The 20,103-nt window shown below is 47.5% G+C and overlaps 1 protein-coding gene across 2 annotated transcripts in view; it reads right to left on the reverse strand.

Annotated features, from left to right (window-relative positions):
* Window positions 1-2,208: 2,208 nt before the first annotated feature.
* CCDC149 (coiled-coil domain containing 149) overlaps window positions 2,209-20,103 on the reverse strand; it is a 98,690-nt gene continuing 80,795 nt past the window's right edge. For both annotated transcript variants that reach the window (XM_081303151.1, XM_081303150.1), the window contains 2 exons: window positions 17,402-17,518; window positions 2,209-6,753 (listed from right to left, as the gene is read on the reverse strand). In XM_081303151.1, the coding sequence (XP_081159277.1) occupies window positions 6,323-6,753; window positions 17,402-17,518 (548 nt within the window). In that variant the 3' untranslated portion in view covers window positions 2,209-6,322. The remainder of the gene's footprint in view (window positions 6,754-17,401; window positions 17,519-20,103) is intronic.

The raw sequence follows: 20,103 nt of genomic DNA on the forward strand, positions 1-20,103 counted from the left end.
TCAATGCCAATGGCCAAGGAGGGATGAGGCAAGCACCAGCCTAGCTGGGCAGTGGCCTCTGCCTCTGAATGCAGCCTTTGGTATACTTCCCAAACGTACAAGTCATTGTCAGTCAAGCCATGTGACTGGTGAGTTTCAGGGCTTGGTGCTGGCATCAGAAGGTGCTGGAATTACCTGTGCCAGGACAAGTTGCAAAGGCAGAGGGAAGTGGTGGGCCCCAAAGGCAGCTGATTTTGATTGGGGCTGGGGTGGGGGTCCTGCTCCCTTTTTGAAGATTATAACCTGTACACACACGAGAAGAGTCTTGGCATGCCCTTCATTCACCAAACAAAAGCACTTGTGGTAACTGCCTCCCGGGAGACCCACTTCCCAGCTGTGGATTTTCCTCCCTGGATGCTCAGAGGCCATTTCTCCCAGACTCATCAGGCAGTGAGTCAAACTGAACCACAGCCAGAAACCCATCCCCATTGGTTATTTTTGCCGCTAAGGAGGACGAACTTGTTATTTTAACATCTTGCCTTAAACCCTAGTGACAACTGGAGAAAAAGGCTGGTGGCTTTGCTCCACCACCTGGTTCCTCCTAGTTTGAAATGTTCACTGGAAACTTACCGGTCAGCACTGAAAGGGCACTAGCAAACGGAGTCTTTAAATATCCTGATCTTAAATGGACTGTTTGCTTAGATGCACAATAGAAAGTTGTGAAAATGCAGCAGCAATTACCTAAGAATCCTCAGGAAGGGAATAAATCACCCCCACCCTGTCTTCCCCTCTGCTGCCCAGAGAAAGGTTGACTCAGGATCATCAAGGGGGTTTGATTTTCGTTTTCCCAAAGAATGCAGGTGCTTGTTAAAGTCTTCTGTTGTAGTTTTCCTCTTCCCCACCCTCGGCCCCTAGACAGGCCCGGGGAGACCCCTTAGCAGACTCATTCATTTCCCTTCTGTTAATGGGAGTAGGATTGGCACATTATCCTGGGAGGCTCCAGAGACGAGTAACAAATCGGAGGGCCAACCACTTTTCTGGGAGGGCAAAGGAATTGTCTAGCACCGCAGTGGCCAACTCAGTTTCAGGTCAGAAGGCTGTTTGGACCCTAGCTTTGGAAGCTGTGTGACCTGAACATGTCATTCAACTTCTCGGAACCTGGGTTTTCTTATCTGTAAAATAAGATCCTCACACTGGATTGTTCTGAAGATTTCATCAAGTATTATTCATAACAGGTGCACAGCACCTGCTTACCTGATAAGGATCTAATGAATATCTAGTTAAAGCAATGGCTCTAAGTCGGAAAAACAGCTCCCTATTAATGGACTGTGCTGACTTAGAGGACAGTGTCATGCAACCAGAAGGATCCAGGTGAAGGTGGCTACCTCTGAGGTTTCCAAAAAGGACTTCTGCATCCACTGAATGGCTGGCTGAGATGAACCCTGCTATCCCAGCTCCTGGTGGGTGGCGGGCGGGGGTGGATTGATGAAGGGAAGACCGTGAACCACAAGGCAGACATCTGGCTCTTGGCATAGAACCTTATGTGTGCCACCAAGACCGCCCATCGGACCCTGCATGGCCTCTGGAGTCTATTTTTACTCCTCGAATCTTACAGATCTGTTTTGTTAATCTCCTTATATTTGCTGTTTTGACTTCCCAGCGGCTTGCTAATCAGTTTGCCTATTTGACTCACAGGGTTCGAGTTTGTCACTGGGACTTAAACACACACTTGTTTTGATTTCTTTTTGTAAAATTAGAAGCGTTTGATGTAATGACTCTACCTAGACACAGCTGGTAAAATGAGAATAATGTTCAAGTTTGCATAGTTTAAACACAATGTAGACAATAATTAGAAATGCTATCTTTAGATGTTTAGGATAAGCTTTTTCTCAGAATTGCAGTGAATTTTTTTTCCCCTGAGCGGGACTTTTTAGTGCATATACACAGAAATACTAAAAACGTAAGAAAATAGAGCAAATCAGCGAGCACTTTGGTCAACTTGAAAGACTGCAGGAAATAAACTAACTGATTTTAGATCTGCCTTTTTCGACTGAAAGCATAAAATCTTTACATCCCCCATCTTTTTCATGACTACCAGATGATAAAATAATTTTAGGTGACAGATTGGATGAGTTGCTACAATACCGTTGGAAGCAATCTTCAGCCCCTGCAGGGAGAGTAGCAGGGAGAACAAGGCAAATAATATAATTAATTATCAATTTCAGGAAAATTATCACATTTTTATTTCAGGTAACAAAAAAGATATAGTTGCGATACATGATGATCACAGAACCCAATCTAGCAAGGTCTGCACATGAATAGAAGTTCCTTCTTTCTTTAAATAAAAAAAATTAAAAAGCCAATTGTTTTAACTTTAATAGGCTATCACTGGCCTTGGATAAGATCCCCAAATATATTCCTGAGCTCACAGATTCTCCAGATCAAACCATCCAGCATTATGCAGACTTTCTCTCTGCATCCAGAAGAAAAATTCTCTTAGTAAAGAGGTGATATGAAATGTAAGACAGCACATCTGTATCTATCACTTTAAATTGCCTTCATGCTGTATCAACTTGTTTTATTTTGTGAGCCACAGTAATATCGAGAGACAACGCCTTCTTGTTTTTTTCGGTTTCTCTTTCTAATTAGATTGGCTTTGAGCTCCCGATCGCATGTCTCTGATCTTCAATTTTTTTTTTCTCTGTGCCGAAAGAAATTTAGGGAAAAGGGAATGTATTAAAGCAGTGAGTTGGGCTTTGACTTTTTGGAGTCCTAACTGGAGCTGTCTGAAGCTACCCTCGGTGTTAGTAAGGAGGAGGACTGATCCAGATGGAGGCTTCCAGAATGATACCGGAGAGAGAAGGTGCTCAGATAAAGACTTTTCTGAAGAGAAGTAGGTACCGTCACCCACAGTGCTGTAGGAGCAAGACAGCCAGAGGGACAAGGGAAACTGTCATTGTAAAGAGCCAGGAAAGATGCCCTCAATAAGCAAGCATCTGGTCTTTGAAGTTCCTTCAAGAGGAAACAACTTTCCATGCCGTATGATCAGCAGGGTGCAAACGCTCCCAGTGGAGGAACTCATGGGAAAATTCACTCCAAAGTGCGAATGGCTGATGGCAGAGCCTGGTTCTAGAATTTGCCAAGGGGATGGGGATATGTGTTTGGGAGCGGAGGCCATTCAGGTCTCTGGCCAGTGGTCCTGGGGCAAGCTGTGGGAGAAGGCAGGGGAAGAGGGTGGCAGGTGGGCAGGAGGAGTGTGGAACCGGAAGGAATCTAGATGAGAAATGCCTGGTTTACAAACACTGATCCATCTCCACATGCCTTAATTAAAAGAAAGAAATAGCATCCCCAGGAAGGCAGAGTGTGGGAAGAAGCCTTCATTAGGAGAACAGCCAGCTCAGCTGCATTTATCCAGACTCTTCTGCATTCTGTAGGCAAGCCAGCTGGGACAATAAGTGGACAGACACACCTGTAGAGTCTAACAGGCGGGAGCCTCCGCCTACAGAGCAGGACAGCTGCAAGACCCTAGACACGTGAGGCTCAAAGTCTAGTTAAATCTATTCCAAGTCTCCTACGCTTCGAAGACATGGTCTGCTTTGTCCTATTATCCCTTCAGTGCCTGTGCATCTGGGGACAAGACTCCTCCCCAACCCAGAGGGTAAGTCTCGATGGACTCCACCCCATCACAGGAGAACCATCTCCTTGCCAGGGACTGGTATAGACATAGGCATGTGACTTGGTTAGGTGGCATGTGATGATTCTGACCAATGAAATGTGGCAGGAACTGGGTTCCTTGTTCCTAAAGCACCCACCTGCATATGTCGGGAGAAACTTCCTTCTGCCCTGGGACACGTGTGGCAGCAGGTGATCCTTGGGGCTGGTGCAGCTGTCTTGTTTATCATGGGGAACGTGAACCAGGGACATGGAAACCCAGATCGCTGCTGACTTTCTGGAATGAACCAGCCCTGGAGTGCCCCACTTCAGAGTTCCTTGTTATGCAAGAGAACTCCCGTCCCTCTTGTTGACATTCCTGTAAGGGTGACTTGCTGCTGAGAGAACCATGATTGGCGTGGGGTCATCTGGTGGAGTGGGGACAAGAATGCCACAAACTTTCCCAACAACTCTTAAGAAGACAGGCAGACAACCACAAGAAATTGCTGATGCTCCCTTTAATGTCTGAGGGACAGACGAACAGTGTTGGAGGGGACATAGTGTCACACACACATATGAATGGCATGTTGGACTTGGATCCTATGTGACAGGGTCCTAACTCACTGGCTCCTGGTCTACCTAATAACACATGACCCTCCCAAGCTAACTGTACACAGAGAATTTAAGTCAAAGCTCCCTTTGTCCCCATCTCCCCAAAGCCCAGGCTCTCTGGGGCTCCCAGAGCTTTCTGGTCCTGATGACATCTGTTAGAGTTTATCATAAGCCCAGCTTTCCAAAAGGTGATGAACGAGCCTTAAAGATAAACGCTTGGCTAACTGTGTGTCAACACCAGAACTTCTGTGGCAAAATTTTTCTTTTTGTTATTATTGTATTAAATCTGGTTGTGTTTTCCTTTGGTGGCTCTGGTGTCCTGTGCAGTAGTTGAGGCCCAATCCAGAGAAGTTCTTGACTGCTGGCCTGTGTGAGCTTCGGAGCTGCAGAAGCCACCTCCCCTGAGCAGGACTTATGGGGTAGGTCTGAGGGGTGATGGACAGACTGGAACACAGAGGCAGGGATGGAACACTGGGGGCTCTGCAGTCAGGGACTGAGGACGTGTCCTTGTCCCAAGGAGCAACAGGGTACTGACTCCAGGACTCTCTCATTTCTCAAGGTGGGTGACCTCTGGTGAGTGGGAGAGCAGCAGCTGGAGGCCCACACAGTGGGCCCTTCTGGTTGCACTCCTTCCTCCTTCAGAGTCAGGCAGTACAATATCCGACGGGCTGTCATTCAGCCAGGAGAGGGTCACAGGAGACGAAAACCACAGGAAGTGCAGGCCGGGGCTGGCCACCTGTACAGGTTTCCCACCCAGGACCATGGCCCTGGAACAAGCTTTGGTTTCTTAGGATGAATTTCCAAGCCCTGCCACCTTGGGAGGCTCTCTTTTCCCTGCAGGGGGCGTTTCAAAAGAGTGACTGTGGTTCAGAGGGGTTCTGAGCTTTGGGATGCGGCACTGGACCATCCTGGGGAGAGGAACCTAGCCCGGCTCAGAGAAGGGTCTGTGGGCTGATGCTCTGCAATTCCCTGAAGCTCTGGTCCACCTGGAAAGGCTCATTTCATCCCCAAGGAAATTAGCAGCTGGCGTGGGGGGGGGGGGGGACTGTTCCCTCTTTCTGTGCCCTTGACCTTGTACACTTGGTTCTCAGTCCTGTCCGTGGGCTGCGCTGTAGTGAAGTCATGGTGTTTTCCTCTCTCTTGCCCTGTAGGGCCATGAGCTCTGTCTTGTCTCTAAAACCCCAGCATCTGGTGGCACGGGGCAGTGGCCTGAATGTTCTGAAGGTGTGAAGGGCTGGTCCAGGAAACTAGACTGACCCATAAGCAGCAGCTCTTCCCCAGCCCCAAAAGGCAATCAAAGCAGGTAGGTAGCACATGCCGGATCGGGAGGCCCATCATTTCTAGATCTAGCCCTCATCTCATCTCAGAAACAAAACGTCAGAGCACCCCTGGGGTCCCCTGCCCCTTCCCCTCCTTCCGGCTCCTTCACTTGAGATCAATTAATCCTTCAGCCTCGCAGGCTGCAGAGGGGCAGGGGCTGCGGATTCCAAACCAGAAGCCAGCCTTCTCAGCCCGCCCAAGTCCCCTTCGCCTGCCAGTCGGCCCGGTGACAGACAGTGCTGCCGGCGGGAAGCCAGGAACACCCACGCTGCGAGGTCCTGGGGCCCTGACATGATGGAGTGCAGCCGAGGGCCCCGTGGACACATTCCACTCAATTACACCTCTCCCTCCAGCCGCTTCGCCATTACCACGACGGAGGCCTGATTAAAAACCCGTCCCTTCCCAGCTCTTCCCCATAATTTTGATCGACAACATTAAATGCTAATAGAAAAACATCTTATCTCGAATAAAACAAATGCCGACAGAAAGACGGATGCCGCGAACCAGCCATCTGGCAGCCACGATCCCCGCGCCCGGCCGTGTCACAGCAGCGCGTCTTCGCAGAAAGAGATGACGCTCGAGGACCCGCATGGAATAAATCATCGGAACGTGCCCAGTTTGCAGCGGGAGCAGGGTGGGCTCGTTTGCACACGCGGAGGTGTCTTAGGAGAAAGCGGCCCGAGAGCGTGTTGGACGTCCCCTCCTTCCCTTACCGTCCCTGGTGCCTCCAGTGTGCCATCACGTCGGACCCCGATCCCTCTCAAGTTGGCACGGCGCTCTTGGTGTCTCCACCCCCCGGGACCCCTTCGCCGTCCTCCCGTGTGGAATCCTCGGCCACTGGCTTGGTGTCCTCCAGGCTGACCAGGGGAGACGTGGAGAGCTCCCCCGCAGAGGCCAGGCCCTGCGGGGACAGCCCTGGCTCGCTCCTCCGGCCCTCGGTGGGACTCTCTCTCCTGACCTCTTCCAGTCCAGCGGCCGCCTGTTCCTCTGTCAGTTTAATTATTTCCCTTCCAAGCCTGTTTACTTCTCCTTCCGCAGAAGGTAACTGGGGTAATGAAGGATGAAAGTGCTCTCGCGGGTTCCCGCAGCTCGGATTTGCTGGGGAGCTGACAGCGGGCCTCACAGCGTCAGGCGCTGTCAACACCCCGGCGGCGGCCAGGCTTTCATCTCCTTCTTGCTTCTGAGCCTCCCCTGAAACAGAACGCAGACAGCCTCAAACCTTGGCAGCAAGTCAGCCCTCGCCCCTCCTCCCCTGCCGCCCCGTGGTGACTGGCACAGGGACACCCAGGAAGAACCCCTCTTGCCCTCCTCTTCCATGCATTTGGGGTGCCCCTGCCCAGGGGAAACACTGGACCCACATTTAAAGAGTGAGTAAATGCTCTGGTGCTGGCTGTCGCTGATGAAGGACAGGGTGCACGGGGTCACCTTCGTGATCCTTCTGCTTGAGGTGCCTGGCCACCTCCTCACCTCTACTGACCTCCTTGTGACCAGACTGTCATTGGGCAGCTCAGGGAAGACCTGGGGCTTTTTATAGTAAAGGAAGGAGGCTCTGAGCGCCTCCAGGATGAGAAACAGAAGGCCAGTGTGAGAAGGATTTAGTGTCACTGTCCCTTACTGTCCTCCATCAGCACCTCTGTTCTTTGATGTTTCTTTAATCTCAAAGAAAAGATTATGTGCAAAAGCAGCTTCATGTTCCCTCCTTCCACACTAAGTTACTGTCCCTGAACACCTTTTCTATGTGATGCAAATTCTACAGCTGCAACAAGAAGGGGCAGGAGACAAGGGGGAGCCCTGGATGCACCTTGTCGCTGTTTCTCTGCTCGATTACTTTGTAATCAGAAGGATCTGTCTGGCCTCTGATTCTCAGATACAGAGTGAGGGGAAGGACTCCCTCCCGTGTCTCCCAGACCTAATGATGACAGACAGCAGCTTGGTGGAGTGATCTCGGAGGGCCCAGACCTGCGTCCAGCTGCAGACTGCTTCCCACAGTTCAGGTGTTCTTAGCCCTCGGGCAAAGCAGTGATGAACCTTACAGAAGAGCACAGTTGGGCCTGCTTAGTGCAGGCACAGGCCCTGGCTAGGGGTGGAGGGCCACACTTCCTGGCCCTCCTGAGCGGGGTCACAGTAGAACCCATTCTCACTGAGCTTGCCATCAGACACGTGCAGGTGTTTTTTCAGGCTGCCTGCTGGATGTGGGGAGCGGAAGAACAAGCAGGGGTGGGGCAAGGTGGAGCATGTTCTAAACAGGTCATTTGCTTGCTTAAAACTTTTTGCTTGGAGGCTCGGGATCAATTTCCATTCCTTTCACTTAGGTCTTTGCAAGGTCCTGTTTCACTCTACAGCTTCGGTTCCCAGGTTCACTCACATACAGGTGACCTTCCAGGAAGGGGACATGCCTTTTAGGTCTCTGATGAGACCGTTTAGTTTCTCCCTTCTCTAAAGTGAACCCTGCCAGCTCACACATTGGTGAGCTTCTGTGCTGGGTACTGAGCTAAGCATTTGACAAGTGTAACTTATCCAAGAACTTTAAGTCCATGAGAACAGGAGCCTTGGCTGGCTGGTCCGCATTATGGGACACATTGTAAGCACTCAAGAATATTTTCAAAAATAGGCCTTACTTTTCTTTTTTAATGAAAGTATAATGTGAGGAGATTGGACAAATCTACATAAGCATACAGCTCTGCATGATCAAGCTTCCCGTTACTACAGCCAATACCTGAGACATCTAACTTAGAAAGGCTTATCTGGCTCACAGTTTTGGTTGGGCCCATCACTTTGGGCAAGGCAGCACATCATGGTACGAGTATGAGGTGGAACACAACAGCTGCCTCCTGACCAGGAAGCAGAAGAGAAGAGAGGAAGGGCCCAGGCTTCCACTGTTCCCTTCAAAGGCACCCCCCCAATGACCTGAAGACGTCCCTCTAGGCCCCACCTTTTAAAGGTTTCGCACCTCCCAGTAGCATCTCCTTGGGGACCAAGCCTCTAACACATGATCTTAAGATGCCACATAAGATCCAAACTATACTAAGAAAAATGAATTTTCTCAAAGTGAATACACTAACAAAACCAGAAACTGGGATGAGAAACAGAATATTACCCATCTCCTCCAAACACTTCCTAGTCTAGTGCCTCCAGAATCCCTGCCTGGTCACTTCTCTAATCACTATCCTGTTTAGAATGTCCAAATCAATTTTGCCTGGTCACTGAACTTTATATACCGGAACCTGTGCACACCAGTCTCTGTCTGACTCCTTTTGCTCTATATGAGGTTTGTAGGATTTTTCCCTGTGTTTAGAAGTGGTTCATTTAAACACACAATTTCCAACAAATATTGAATGAAAAACATTGAATGAAGACAGGCAATTCACAGGAAAAAAAATACAAATGGCCAGTGAGCACATGAAATGACTCATATCATCACACACAATTAATGTAATCTAAATCACAACAGGTGGTTTTCCATCATCTCAACTGGCAAAAATTAAAAGGTTTTACAAAGTTCAGCATTGCTAAGGATATAGGGAAGTAAGGGCAATTATATAAAGTAAGAGAATGAAAAGTACCCAAATGCTTTTATAGGTCATTTGGACATCATCTATCTCATCCTTAAAAGCATTTGAGAAAGTAATTCTATCATTAGGAATCTACCCAGGGAGATCAGCCCAAATATTTCAAGACATTGGCTCCTGCATGCTCAATACAGCATTGATTTTAATAGCATAAACATGGAAACAGCTCACCAACAGGGGATTATGTACAGAAGTACTCTGACCAATTGTAAAATTCTTTCTAGAGGTACAGGTTGAGCATCCCTTATTCTAAATGCTTAAGACTAGAAGAATTTCAGATATATTTTTTGAAACCTCTGCCCATACATAATGAGATATCTTAGAAGGGGACCCAAGTCTAAACATGAAATTCAGTCATTTCATACACACCTCATACACATAGCACAGAAAGAATTGTATGCAATATTTTCAGTGCATGTGCATTTTGACTGTGACCCATGACATGAGGTCAAGTGCAGAACTCCACTTGGGGCATCATGTTAACATGCAAAAAGTTTCAGATGTTGGAGCCTTCCAAATTTCAGATTAGGGATGTTCAAACTGTAGACACTAAAAAATGTTAAGTTGCCTCTGGGGAACAACAGACTAAGGACCAGGGCAGGAAGCAAGGGTGCAGAAGGCTCTGAATTGAATAGCACTTTTGGTGCTATTTACATTTTTTTCTTTTTGTTATTTACATTTTTAACAAGAGCTTGTGTTACTAGTTTTAAAAAATAAGATATGCAGACTCCAAGAATCTGCTCTGATTTGTAGGCTGGGGAGTCTACACCCACTGCTTCCATTTCCCGAGTCTGATTCATACCTTGGATCCTTCAATCTGACCTATGTTCTCCCCACCAGGGAGGTCGCATCACCAGCTCCTGTTCTCTTCTCAGTCCCCTCCTCTATCTCCCTGGTAGCACCCATCTCCACTGGCCACATACCCCTCTCAATTTTCCCTGCCTGTGTTTTCTGGGACAATACCATGTTCTTTTGTTTCTCCTCCAAGCTAGTTCTGTGAGCATGCTGTATTAGTCTCCTATGGCTGCTATAACAAATAACCACCGACTTCATGACTTAAAACACCACAAATGGGTTCTGTTATAGATCTGGAGTTCAGAAGTCCAAGGTGGGTTCCACTGGGTGGCAGCCAAGGCCACACTTCCTTGGAGACCCCAGGGGAGGTCTGCTCCTGACCTCTCCCAGCTTCTGATGGCTGCCTCCTTCCCACCTTTGTCACCTTCTCTCTTTTTGCTTTCTTCATGTAATGACACATGTGACCATATTTAGAGTTCACCCAGATAATTCAAGATCCATCAATCAGTCATTTCTGTGAAATTCCTGTGCCAGAGGAGGTAGGGTTTATGGGTTCTAGGGAATTCAGCCTGAAATCTTTGGGACCATTATCTGGCCTCATAGAAGTACCCTCCTAGTTTCCTTGGCTGATCCTGATATCTCCTGGACCCTCTCAGCGGTCTTCCCCAATGATGCGGCCTCTGTTTCACTTCCCTTCTTCATGCAGTGTCTTGCCCACTGGCCACCTTAACCCCTGCCCACAAGTGCAACTTCCACAGCTATATCCATGGCTCTACTCCCTACCCTATAAGACATCCAGACCTAATGTTTCTGACTGCTGATTGGATCCTCTACCTTGAAAACCTGCTGGCTCTTTCTGGAAGACAGTTTTCCCCCAGTACACCTCCTTCTGATGCCATGATGCCATTTAAATACTGTCCTGTGGTCACCTAGACTTCAGACTTGAAGCCACTTTAGTATATCAAGCTCCTCTTCCTTTCCATCCATGATTAAGCCCTGCCCGTGTCCCTCTGGGTGATGAACTGAATGCTGTGCCCTCTCCAAATTCCTGTGCTGATGCTCTCGCCCCCAACATGGTAGCTTTTGAGGTGAGAACTGTGGGTGGTGATCATGTTTCAAAGGGTCATGAAGATGAGCCCCCCATGAAAGATTTAGTGCCTTTGTAAGACTCTCTGTCTACCACTTGAAGACATAGAAAGAAGGCCACCATGCAAAAGCCAGGAAGAGTCCTCATCACTGAATCCACAGCACCCTGAACCGGGACTTCCCAGCCTCCAGAATGATGAGAAGTTAATATTTGTTGTTTAAATCAGTAAATACATAGTATTCTTCTAGAGCAGCCTGAGCTGGCCAGGCCACTGCTGTCTGCCTCTGCTCACTCTTCCTTCTCAATATAAACCACGGGTCAGCCGTCTAAGGTCGGTCTACATCAGGGTGGTGGCCTGTTTCCCCACAGCTTGGCTGGACATGACCTTCATACACCATCTCAGCCAGTGTACCGGGAAGCATTCAGACAGCAGATGCAAACCAGGCTGGATATTTCAGACCCTCAGACCCCCACAGGTGACAGGTATGCGGTAACTGTCCATAAGGTTTATATATAAACTTTGAGGATTACTTGATTTAGAAAGATCATATAGTCAAGATGGCATAAATCTAATGTTTTTATACTTCAAGTTTTTACCTAAAAAGAAGGTATAATCTAAAAAGATTGAGTTGAAATGCAGTTAACACATAACAATGCAACATATAATTGACGTCATAATATCTATGATCCAGTCAATTTTATACAATGCATAAAAGTTTTTATGAATTTGAGCAACATGTAGTTTTGAGCACTTCTTTATTTAATTAAACAACTAGATGCATTTTAAGCACTTATTTACCTAATAAGTGCTTAAAATCTTAAGAAAGTAAAAAATGATTGTATGGTTCACATTTATTGTACAGTTCAAAACATCTAGTAGATAGGATTTTGAATGTTTCCAATACCCCCAAAATCATGAATATTTGAGATTATGGATATTCCATGACCTTGATTTGATCTCAATACAGTGTACACATATATTGAAAGGTCACAGTGTATCCCATAAATATTAGTATCATTATGCATCAACTCGGTCAATTAAAAATTAAGAACAATATTTTTTTTTAAAGTTAATTTTTTTAAAGAGAGAGTGAGAGAGGAGAGAGAGAGAGAATTTTTTTTTAATATTTATTTTTTAGTTCTCGGCGGACACAACATCTTTGTTGGTATGTGGTGCTGAGGATCGAACCTGGGCCGCACGCATGCCAGGCGAGCGCGCTACCGCTTGAGCCACATCCCCAGCTCAAGAACAATATTTTTAAGTGGCTAAATCTGTTTTTAAAAAGCTGAGAAACCCTAGAAATGAGACAGCTAAATAAGATGGATCATGAAATAAAAATGAAACTACCAAAATAAAGAAGGATGAAAACAAGAGGAAGTGATTATAGGTGATTTTTTAAAAAATGAAATCATTAGGGAGGAGATGGCGGGTTTCACCTGAGCAAGGCAGGTCTTCCCTCTAATTCTCCTGGTACAAATTTTCTTTTCACACTTAAAGAAGCCATTTTGTTCCTTTGAGCTGTGTGTGTGTGTGTGTGTGTGTGTGTGTGTGTGTGTGTGTTTTACTAGGGGTTGAACCCAGGGGTGCTCTACCACTGAGTTATATCCCCAGTCTTTTTAATTTTGAGATGGGGTCTTTCTAAGTTGCCCAGGCTGACCTTGAACTTGCAATCTTCCTGCCTCAGCCTCCACAGTAGCTGAGATTACAGATGCATGCCATCACACTCAGCTCTTTAGACTTTTTGATGACTACAGAAAAATCTCAGAGACGCTTTCAATCAAATCTACTTAATACTTTCCAAAGTCTGAATTAAGCATTCCTCTTCTACATAAATACTGTACCTGAAAATGAGATCATTTCTTATGCTTAAATAAAATACATGAATATATAAATTAGTGAATTAAGCAAACCTGGATTGAAAAAAAAAAAAAACCTATTCAGACCTTTTCAGCTAGGATCACAACACATGTTAGTTCCTAATCAGTCCCTTGGCCTCACTTCCTCCTGCTCCAATTCACCCTCTTGGGGGAGGAGCCATCCCTAAAAGCTTTGCTACTCAAGGTGGGGTCTGCAGACCAGCACTGGGAGCTTGGTAGACATACAAGATCTCAGATACCACCTCCCCACATCTACTGGTTCTGCGGCTGTATTTTAGTAAGATCCCAGGCGATGTGTGTACACACCACAGTGTGAGGAGCACTGTGAGCTTGAAGTGCAAACCTCACCCCGGCTTCCCCCAGAGAGCAAAACCTTCCACGGCTGCCAGTGCTTGGGAACAAAGCCCAAGCTGGTAACCAGCACTCAGGCTTCCAGGACCCCACGTGCATCTCCCTTAACTCCTGCACCCCAACCCCACCCTCCTGCAAGGCCAGCCCTTTCTGGTGCACCACCCAGTCCCCTGTCTTTGCTACGGTGGTCGATTCTTCCAGGACTGTCATTCCTTTTTATATCCCACTGATAAACCTCAAGGGTCAGGCCCAATGCCACCTCCCACATGAAGCCCATCTGGTTCACTCTGCCACAGGTCACATTCCCAGTGCCTGACTTCCCATAAGGCCACACTCCTCCCACCAATCTGCTACCTCAAAATACCTTAAGTATCAATTCTAGCCTGTTTAAAATTCTTTAACTTTATCCGTGTTCTACTGTGGGGACTCAATAAATAGTTTATTAAATAGTTTGGATATATGGGCTGGTACATGAATGCATGAATAAGTGAATATATTAGCACACATTTTTAAATGCCATGCATTAATATATGAAAATTAATCCTTGAATTTATATTCTTCATTGCAAGTTGTATTTAACTCAGATTGCTACCCTAAAAGTTCTTAAAATGGTACTTTCTGGGGGAAAAAAGAGATTTATCCTAATTCACACAAACATTTAGCTACACCTAAGGTAGCTCAAGGAGCAATCACATACATTTCATACTAACAAATGGAAATTTTTACGGTGGTTGCAGAGGGGACATGAGAAACAGGGAGTCAAAGGAGCAAGTCTGCAGCGGAGTTGGGGAGCTTGATTCAGAAGGAGTAAATGATGGTGCCTTCTGCAGCTAAATTTTTCACCAATGTGAGATGAATAAACTCTTCTGGAAATTACTCTTATGAAATTACTTCTTCCAGGACACTTAACACTATATTCTACTGCCCCTGAAAAATTAATTAACCTCACTCCTAACACCCTAGCCCTGCGCCATTTGCAGAGTGTTCTTACCATGATTCAGGTTGATCTTCTCTGTCTCATTCACCTCGTAGGGAACAAAGTCTAAAAGACACGGGGCCTTTTGGTCACTCGTATTTTGCCTCCTGCCATTTCTTTAGATGACATTCTGCTCATGTCCAAATATATGAATCTTTTTTAAAAATGGCAAACCTCTGAGATGACCAGAGAGACATTTTTAACCTTTTTGCAGGGGAATGGGTGTGGTAGAGGGGACATGACTGTCACCATTCTCATTCTAGGTTAAAACAGCTGCAGTAAGGGGATGCACAAACACAGGCTGCAGTTCTTGTTTGGTCCTATTTATTTTTTTCTGAGAAAGGCTGTTTCCAGAATCAGGATGATAAAGATAAAGGGGCCAGGCCCTGGCATTGGATTATGGGTCAACAGTGGGATTCACCAACACAGTCCCCTCTTTCATTTACCTAAAAGATATCCCAAAAGTGTCCTATACTCAAGTCATCATCAGGACAAGTGAAAGGTTCCTGAAAATGTCATGGCTGTTGCTCTGTCCCTGAGACTTCTGGTTACTTGCTGTGGTGGCAAAATCCCCCTTTAACTCTGGGATTCTGGAACGTTAACTCTTAAGCTGTGGGGTTTGTATTCTTCCTTCCAGAACAGCATTGCCATTTGCATAAAAGATTTCTGAAGCAGCCAAGAGTAGGAAAATATTATTGCAAATAATAGCAATTTTCTGTGCCATTTTAGCAAACAGAATTAATATCATTAATACTTATTCATAACAATACACATCTCAATAATGATAAGGCAGTTGACTGACAGAGATGCCTCATGACACAAATAGTGTGGAAAGAAAAGTGCTTTTTCTTCTTCAAAGATGAAAAACACCAGTGCTGCTTTATAGAAATGATTGCTAGACCCCTAAATGCGTTCTGCCTCTTTGGCCCAAAGGGGACATTTGTCTGCCTTTGTTCACTGGTCTCTGCTGGGCTTTGTGCTCCTGAGTGGGCGCTGCTTTGGGTTGGAATTAATCAGGGCTGCAGCAGCGGTGTGGCCATCCCAGATGCTGACAGCCACTCCAAAATGCCTCCTTGCCTCCCCCAGTGCCGGTGAGGACGGGGTGGGAACAATGAGAGCTGATGATGGAACTCTGGAAACTATCATTTTGAATCATTCCATTACTTAAGGCCGCCCTTGTGAAAATCAAGCCAGGTTCATGCTCCAGTTCAGTGCAGCAGGCCCAGCCCCAGGCCAGCCCCCGGGCTCAGCGCACCCAGAGCAGACAGGACGTTCTGCACTGGCTGCCGCGATGGGATGACCACCAGCTAAGACACGAGGTGGAGTGTGTGACGGGCTACCCTTGTAAACAGCCACGTGCTACAGATTGGAAAGTACCACCCTTGCTCTCTGTCAGTGTGGAAACTACCAGAGTTAGGGGTTTTCTCTAGGAACTCCCCCACAAGTACTTGGGGAGCCTTTTAGTTGAAATCCTGGAAACGGCCTGGCTTCTACTTTACCCCCCTACATGAGTGTTTTGAACAGGTTCTGACCCAGCTCAGAGCAGCAGAACCACCTATCTGACCCAAAGACTCCTGGTAAGTAATACACTGTTGATTCTTCAAGTTGTGCACAATCATAGCTAACTTGTTAGTCCACTGGATAAAAGTTCAGGTGACCATAAGGTTAGAAAGGTGGGCGAGGCCAGGTACAGAGCTGAGATTTTAGGCAGAAGACACTTGAGCACCGCGCAGGGTTTTACAGACACGATGGAAAACCAGCTGGCAGCTTTATCCTGCTGTGGGAGGCAGAAAATCCAGGAGGGGGTTGCCAACGAGGCCAGGGGACCTGAACCAAGCCAGCTGTGGGAGGGACCCAGGGGCAGGACATTACAGAAGGAGTTCTGTGACAGACAAGGTGGAGAAGGAAGGAGGCGGACTCCATCCACCATGTTAAGTCTGAGTAGTTGAGAGGGTGAGGAAAAGGAGGAGGAAGCAGGAAGAGAGATTCAGTGGGAAAGCCAGGCCCTGGGAAATATGGGGTTGTAACTGCAGGAGGAAACCAGTGAGGGGGGGCGCTTTGAGAATATTCTTATGGAGCTGATGATTGAAGATATGACTCTGAGCAAGAGAAGATGGAGAAGAAATGCAGATGTTTAAGGAAAGAACCTTGATAGTCGCATTTTGGGAATATCAGTTATCTACTGCTGTGTAACAAATCATTCCAGAACCTACCAGCTTAAGACCCAGGAGTCTGGGAACAGTTTAGTGTGATGGTTCTGACTAGTGGTCATTTGTGAGGTTCCATTAAAGTGTTGACCAGGACTATAATCATCTGAAGGCTTGACTGGAGCTGGGGAACCTGCTTCCCAGATGGCACACTCACATGGAGGCTGGCTGCAAGTCTCAATTCCACACTCTGTGAAGCCCATGTGGGGCTCCTTGAGGAGCCTCCTGACCTGGCAGCCAGCATCCTCCAGAGTGAAAGATCCAAGACAGAGAGAGCAAGGCACAAGCCTCATGTCTTTTATGACCCAACCTCAAAATTCACATCCCATCACTTCCACAGCACTCTGTTAACAGATCAGCCCCAATACAGTGTGAGAGGGGACTACACAAGGGGGAATGCCAAGGGGTAGGGATCATGTGGTGCCATCTTAGAAGCTGGCTACCACACTGAGGGGTGGAGGAAAACTTCTAAAAATGTGAAGGAAAGTTATCTTGGGGAGACAAGACTCCACATAGGAAGAGACCTGGCGCCCATATCTGTTGCCTTATCTGGTCCTCTCGTGGGTCTTTGATCTACTTCAAACCCCCAGCCTCCAGAACTGTGTGCCTGACGGAGGAGATGTTCTCTCCACTCCAAGTTCCCAGATCACTTACTACGCGCAGGCAAAGTGCCAAGATGTCCCCGAGGTTGGCACCATCCTGTCACTATGTATAGCAGAGGAAATTGAGTCACAATCCAAGTTCTCACAGCCATTTTGCTGTGGGGCTGGAATGTGACCTCAAGTTGGTCAACTCCCGAGGCCACTCTAAATTGCAATGCCACCTTGCCCAAAGGGCAGGGATCTCCCAACAAGATGAACCCAGGTAAATGTGAGGAAAGTCGTGATTGTCCATAGAGCGGCCACAGGGAAAGGGACTGGTGTCCACTGAGGTAGACACAGGTCAGGCAAAGGCAGAGAAACCATGGTGTGCTTACCATCCTTGGGATTCACTCTGGTCTCTGTCGGCTGGTCAACAAACTTCAGCAGGGGGGATCTTGACCTCTGTGTGGTGGGAAGAGCAGGGTCGCTGAACAGTAGGGTGTCCTTGCCTCCTGTCACAGAGAAGGGGAAAGCAGACATACTATGTCATCAGTGGGACTGGGTTACACTTACTCCCCTGTGATTACCTGGCTGTTTGGGTCAGGAATCCTCTTTAATCCTAGGTGATCCCGAGGGGAGAGGCCAGCTGCTCCTTCTCTACATGAGGATGGAGCCCTGAGGTCTAGGGCCAGATGCGTATGACTAAAGACCCTGCTCAGGAATGGCCAACAAAAGCCACCAGTAAAGGGCAGCCTGGGTGCACCAATACCAAGTGGCTGGGGGAGACGATGACAATAAAACAGTAGCAGAGGGCTTAGGTGAGCAGGAGTTGGGACTATACCATACGGTTTGTGCCACATCAGAAGAACCCCCTGACCTGTCTGGGCCTCACATCTCTCATCTGTCAAATGAGGAAGGAATTACCGCCCCCCCCCCACTCCACCCCTGGCATCTTTGGATGGTTGTGAAGATGAAATGAACTGATAAATGAAAAGCGTTTGGGTGTTCAGTAAATGGTCAGCAAATGTCACCTGCTGGAACACTTAGTTCGGCCACACATACTGTGATTTAATTCCACCTGGTCATTTAGATGGACTGATCACTCTGTCCTAGCGGGTTGTATCAAGTCCTCCACCTCATCCCACCTGAGCTTCCAGGTGGATTTTGCAGTCCCATTCAGCCAAAGCCCTTACCTGTGAGGATGGAACCCTTAATGGATAGGGAAAGTTTGGAGCAAAGAGGAGGAGGAAAGGAGCCAGTCCAACTCTAGAGGACATGGCAAGCTTCAAAGGTGAGTGGCAGGGAAGAGTGGCTTTGAACATGAGCGTGATGAGCAGGAACGGACACAACACATGTGGACAGGAGGTGAGGCCACCCCAGGGGTCAGAGAGCCTTCCAGCCAGGATGCAATGCCAAACTTTGGCCCATCAGGCCTTGGGATTCCTACTGCAAACGGAACCCTCAGGGCCCACGAATTCAGCCTGTTCTCCAACTTGAGTTCACATTCCAGCCCCACAGCAAAATGGCTGTGAGAACTTGGATTGTGACTCAATGTCCTCTGCTATAAATAGTGACATGGTGCCAACCTCGGGGACATCTTGGCACATTGCCTGCACGTAATGAGTCTCACCTGTCTCACTCTGAGCAAGACCCTTGCTAAGGCTGTGTGAAGCCAACCTACTAAATGTCTCTGGGCTCAGATCAGAGGCTCTAAACTCTATGATCTTACCCAGGTTCAGGTTCACAGAGCACAGAACTGCACCTGGCTAATGAAAGTCTACTATCTTTGGAGAAATTGGACAATTCCACCCTTGTGTCCTGGCTCTCCTGAACTTGTTCATGATTCCTTTTCTCCATTAGACCACGTCCTATTAACTTGTTTCCAAGACCATGCAAGAGAGTCTGGCACGTGGTGGGTGTTTGGTCGGTGTCTGACAGCGTCTGAATCAACGGCTGAGGTGTCCCTGGGAATCCTGCGGCTGGTGGTCTGTGTGCTGCTGCCACCCCATGTGGATGGAATGGGTGATTGGCCGCCATCTGAGAGTCATCCCAGAAGTGTAGAACCTGGTAGGAGCTGAACTTGATGTTCTGCATCCCTCATGTGGAAAAAAAAAAAATCTAGAAATCTTCAGGACCTTAGTCTGGAGAGGTTTCCTAAAGGCAGCTGTTGATCTGCAGTTGGGATGTGAGGAGGCCTCAGAGTGAGTCACTGCTCAATCAGGGATCCCAGCATGCTGCAAAGGTGCAATCAGGAAGCTCCTTGGTGGATTAATGGGGAACAGGCTCTGGTCACTATGAATGGGTAGCAGGTGTCTTGCGGTGGATGTCTTGTTTCCCTCCAGCAAGGCCACACAACCTGCCCACAGGTCAAGGTGAGACTGCGTTTCCAGACCCATGTTTCAGGAGACTGAAAACTGTCTAGCCTTCAGGGGGCTCCGTAAGGAACATACCCTGAGCCACTGCCTTCCAATGTCCCCTGTCTCGGTGGCCAAAGAATCAGAAGTCTAAGCAGAGGTGGGAGCTAGCTGTGGCTGAGTGACCAAGCCAGCCTCAGCCTTCTGCTCCAGAGGAATTCTTGAGGTGGGCTGTCCCCGTTGGCCCCACTCAGTCACAGGGTCATCATCCATCCCACACAGCTCCTCCAAAACACTGGTACCAGCAACATCAAAGCTCTCCAAAGAGAGAGGAACAAGCCACTCCTCATCCATGCCCCATCCCAGAAGGGGTGGGGAAGAACTCTCACCCAGAGATTATTTCCTGATAAGGAAAAATACCAAGTTTCCATCATTCTTTTAAATGTCTGCAGGACTAAAATACCTTCCTTAGAAGGCTCTGTGTTCTCTTATTTCTAAATATCAAGTCCAGATCCCATTCATGTTGGTCAAGCTGGCCTCAAGTCTGATGGTCGGATACCTTGTACTTCCATCTGGTCCTTAGGTCTAGAGGTGGAAGTCCACAAACTGGAGTCCACTAGTGTACACAGCCCTTCCACTCAGCTGTGTCTGAGCGTCTGGAAGCTGTACTGAGGCCTTCTGGCACAAAAGCCCTCCCCTGCTCCAAAATGTACCAAGTATTTTCTTTTCTTTTTTTAATATTT

This window comes from Spermophilus citellus (genome assembly GCF_964194105.1).
Source record: "Spermophilus citellus genome assembly, chromosome: 8".
NCBI classification, from domain to species: Eukaryota; Metazoa; Chordata; class Mammalia; order Rodentia; family Sciuridae; genus Spermophilus; species Spermophilus citellus.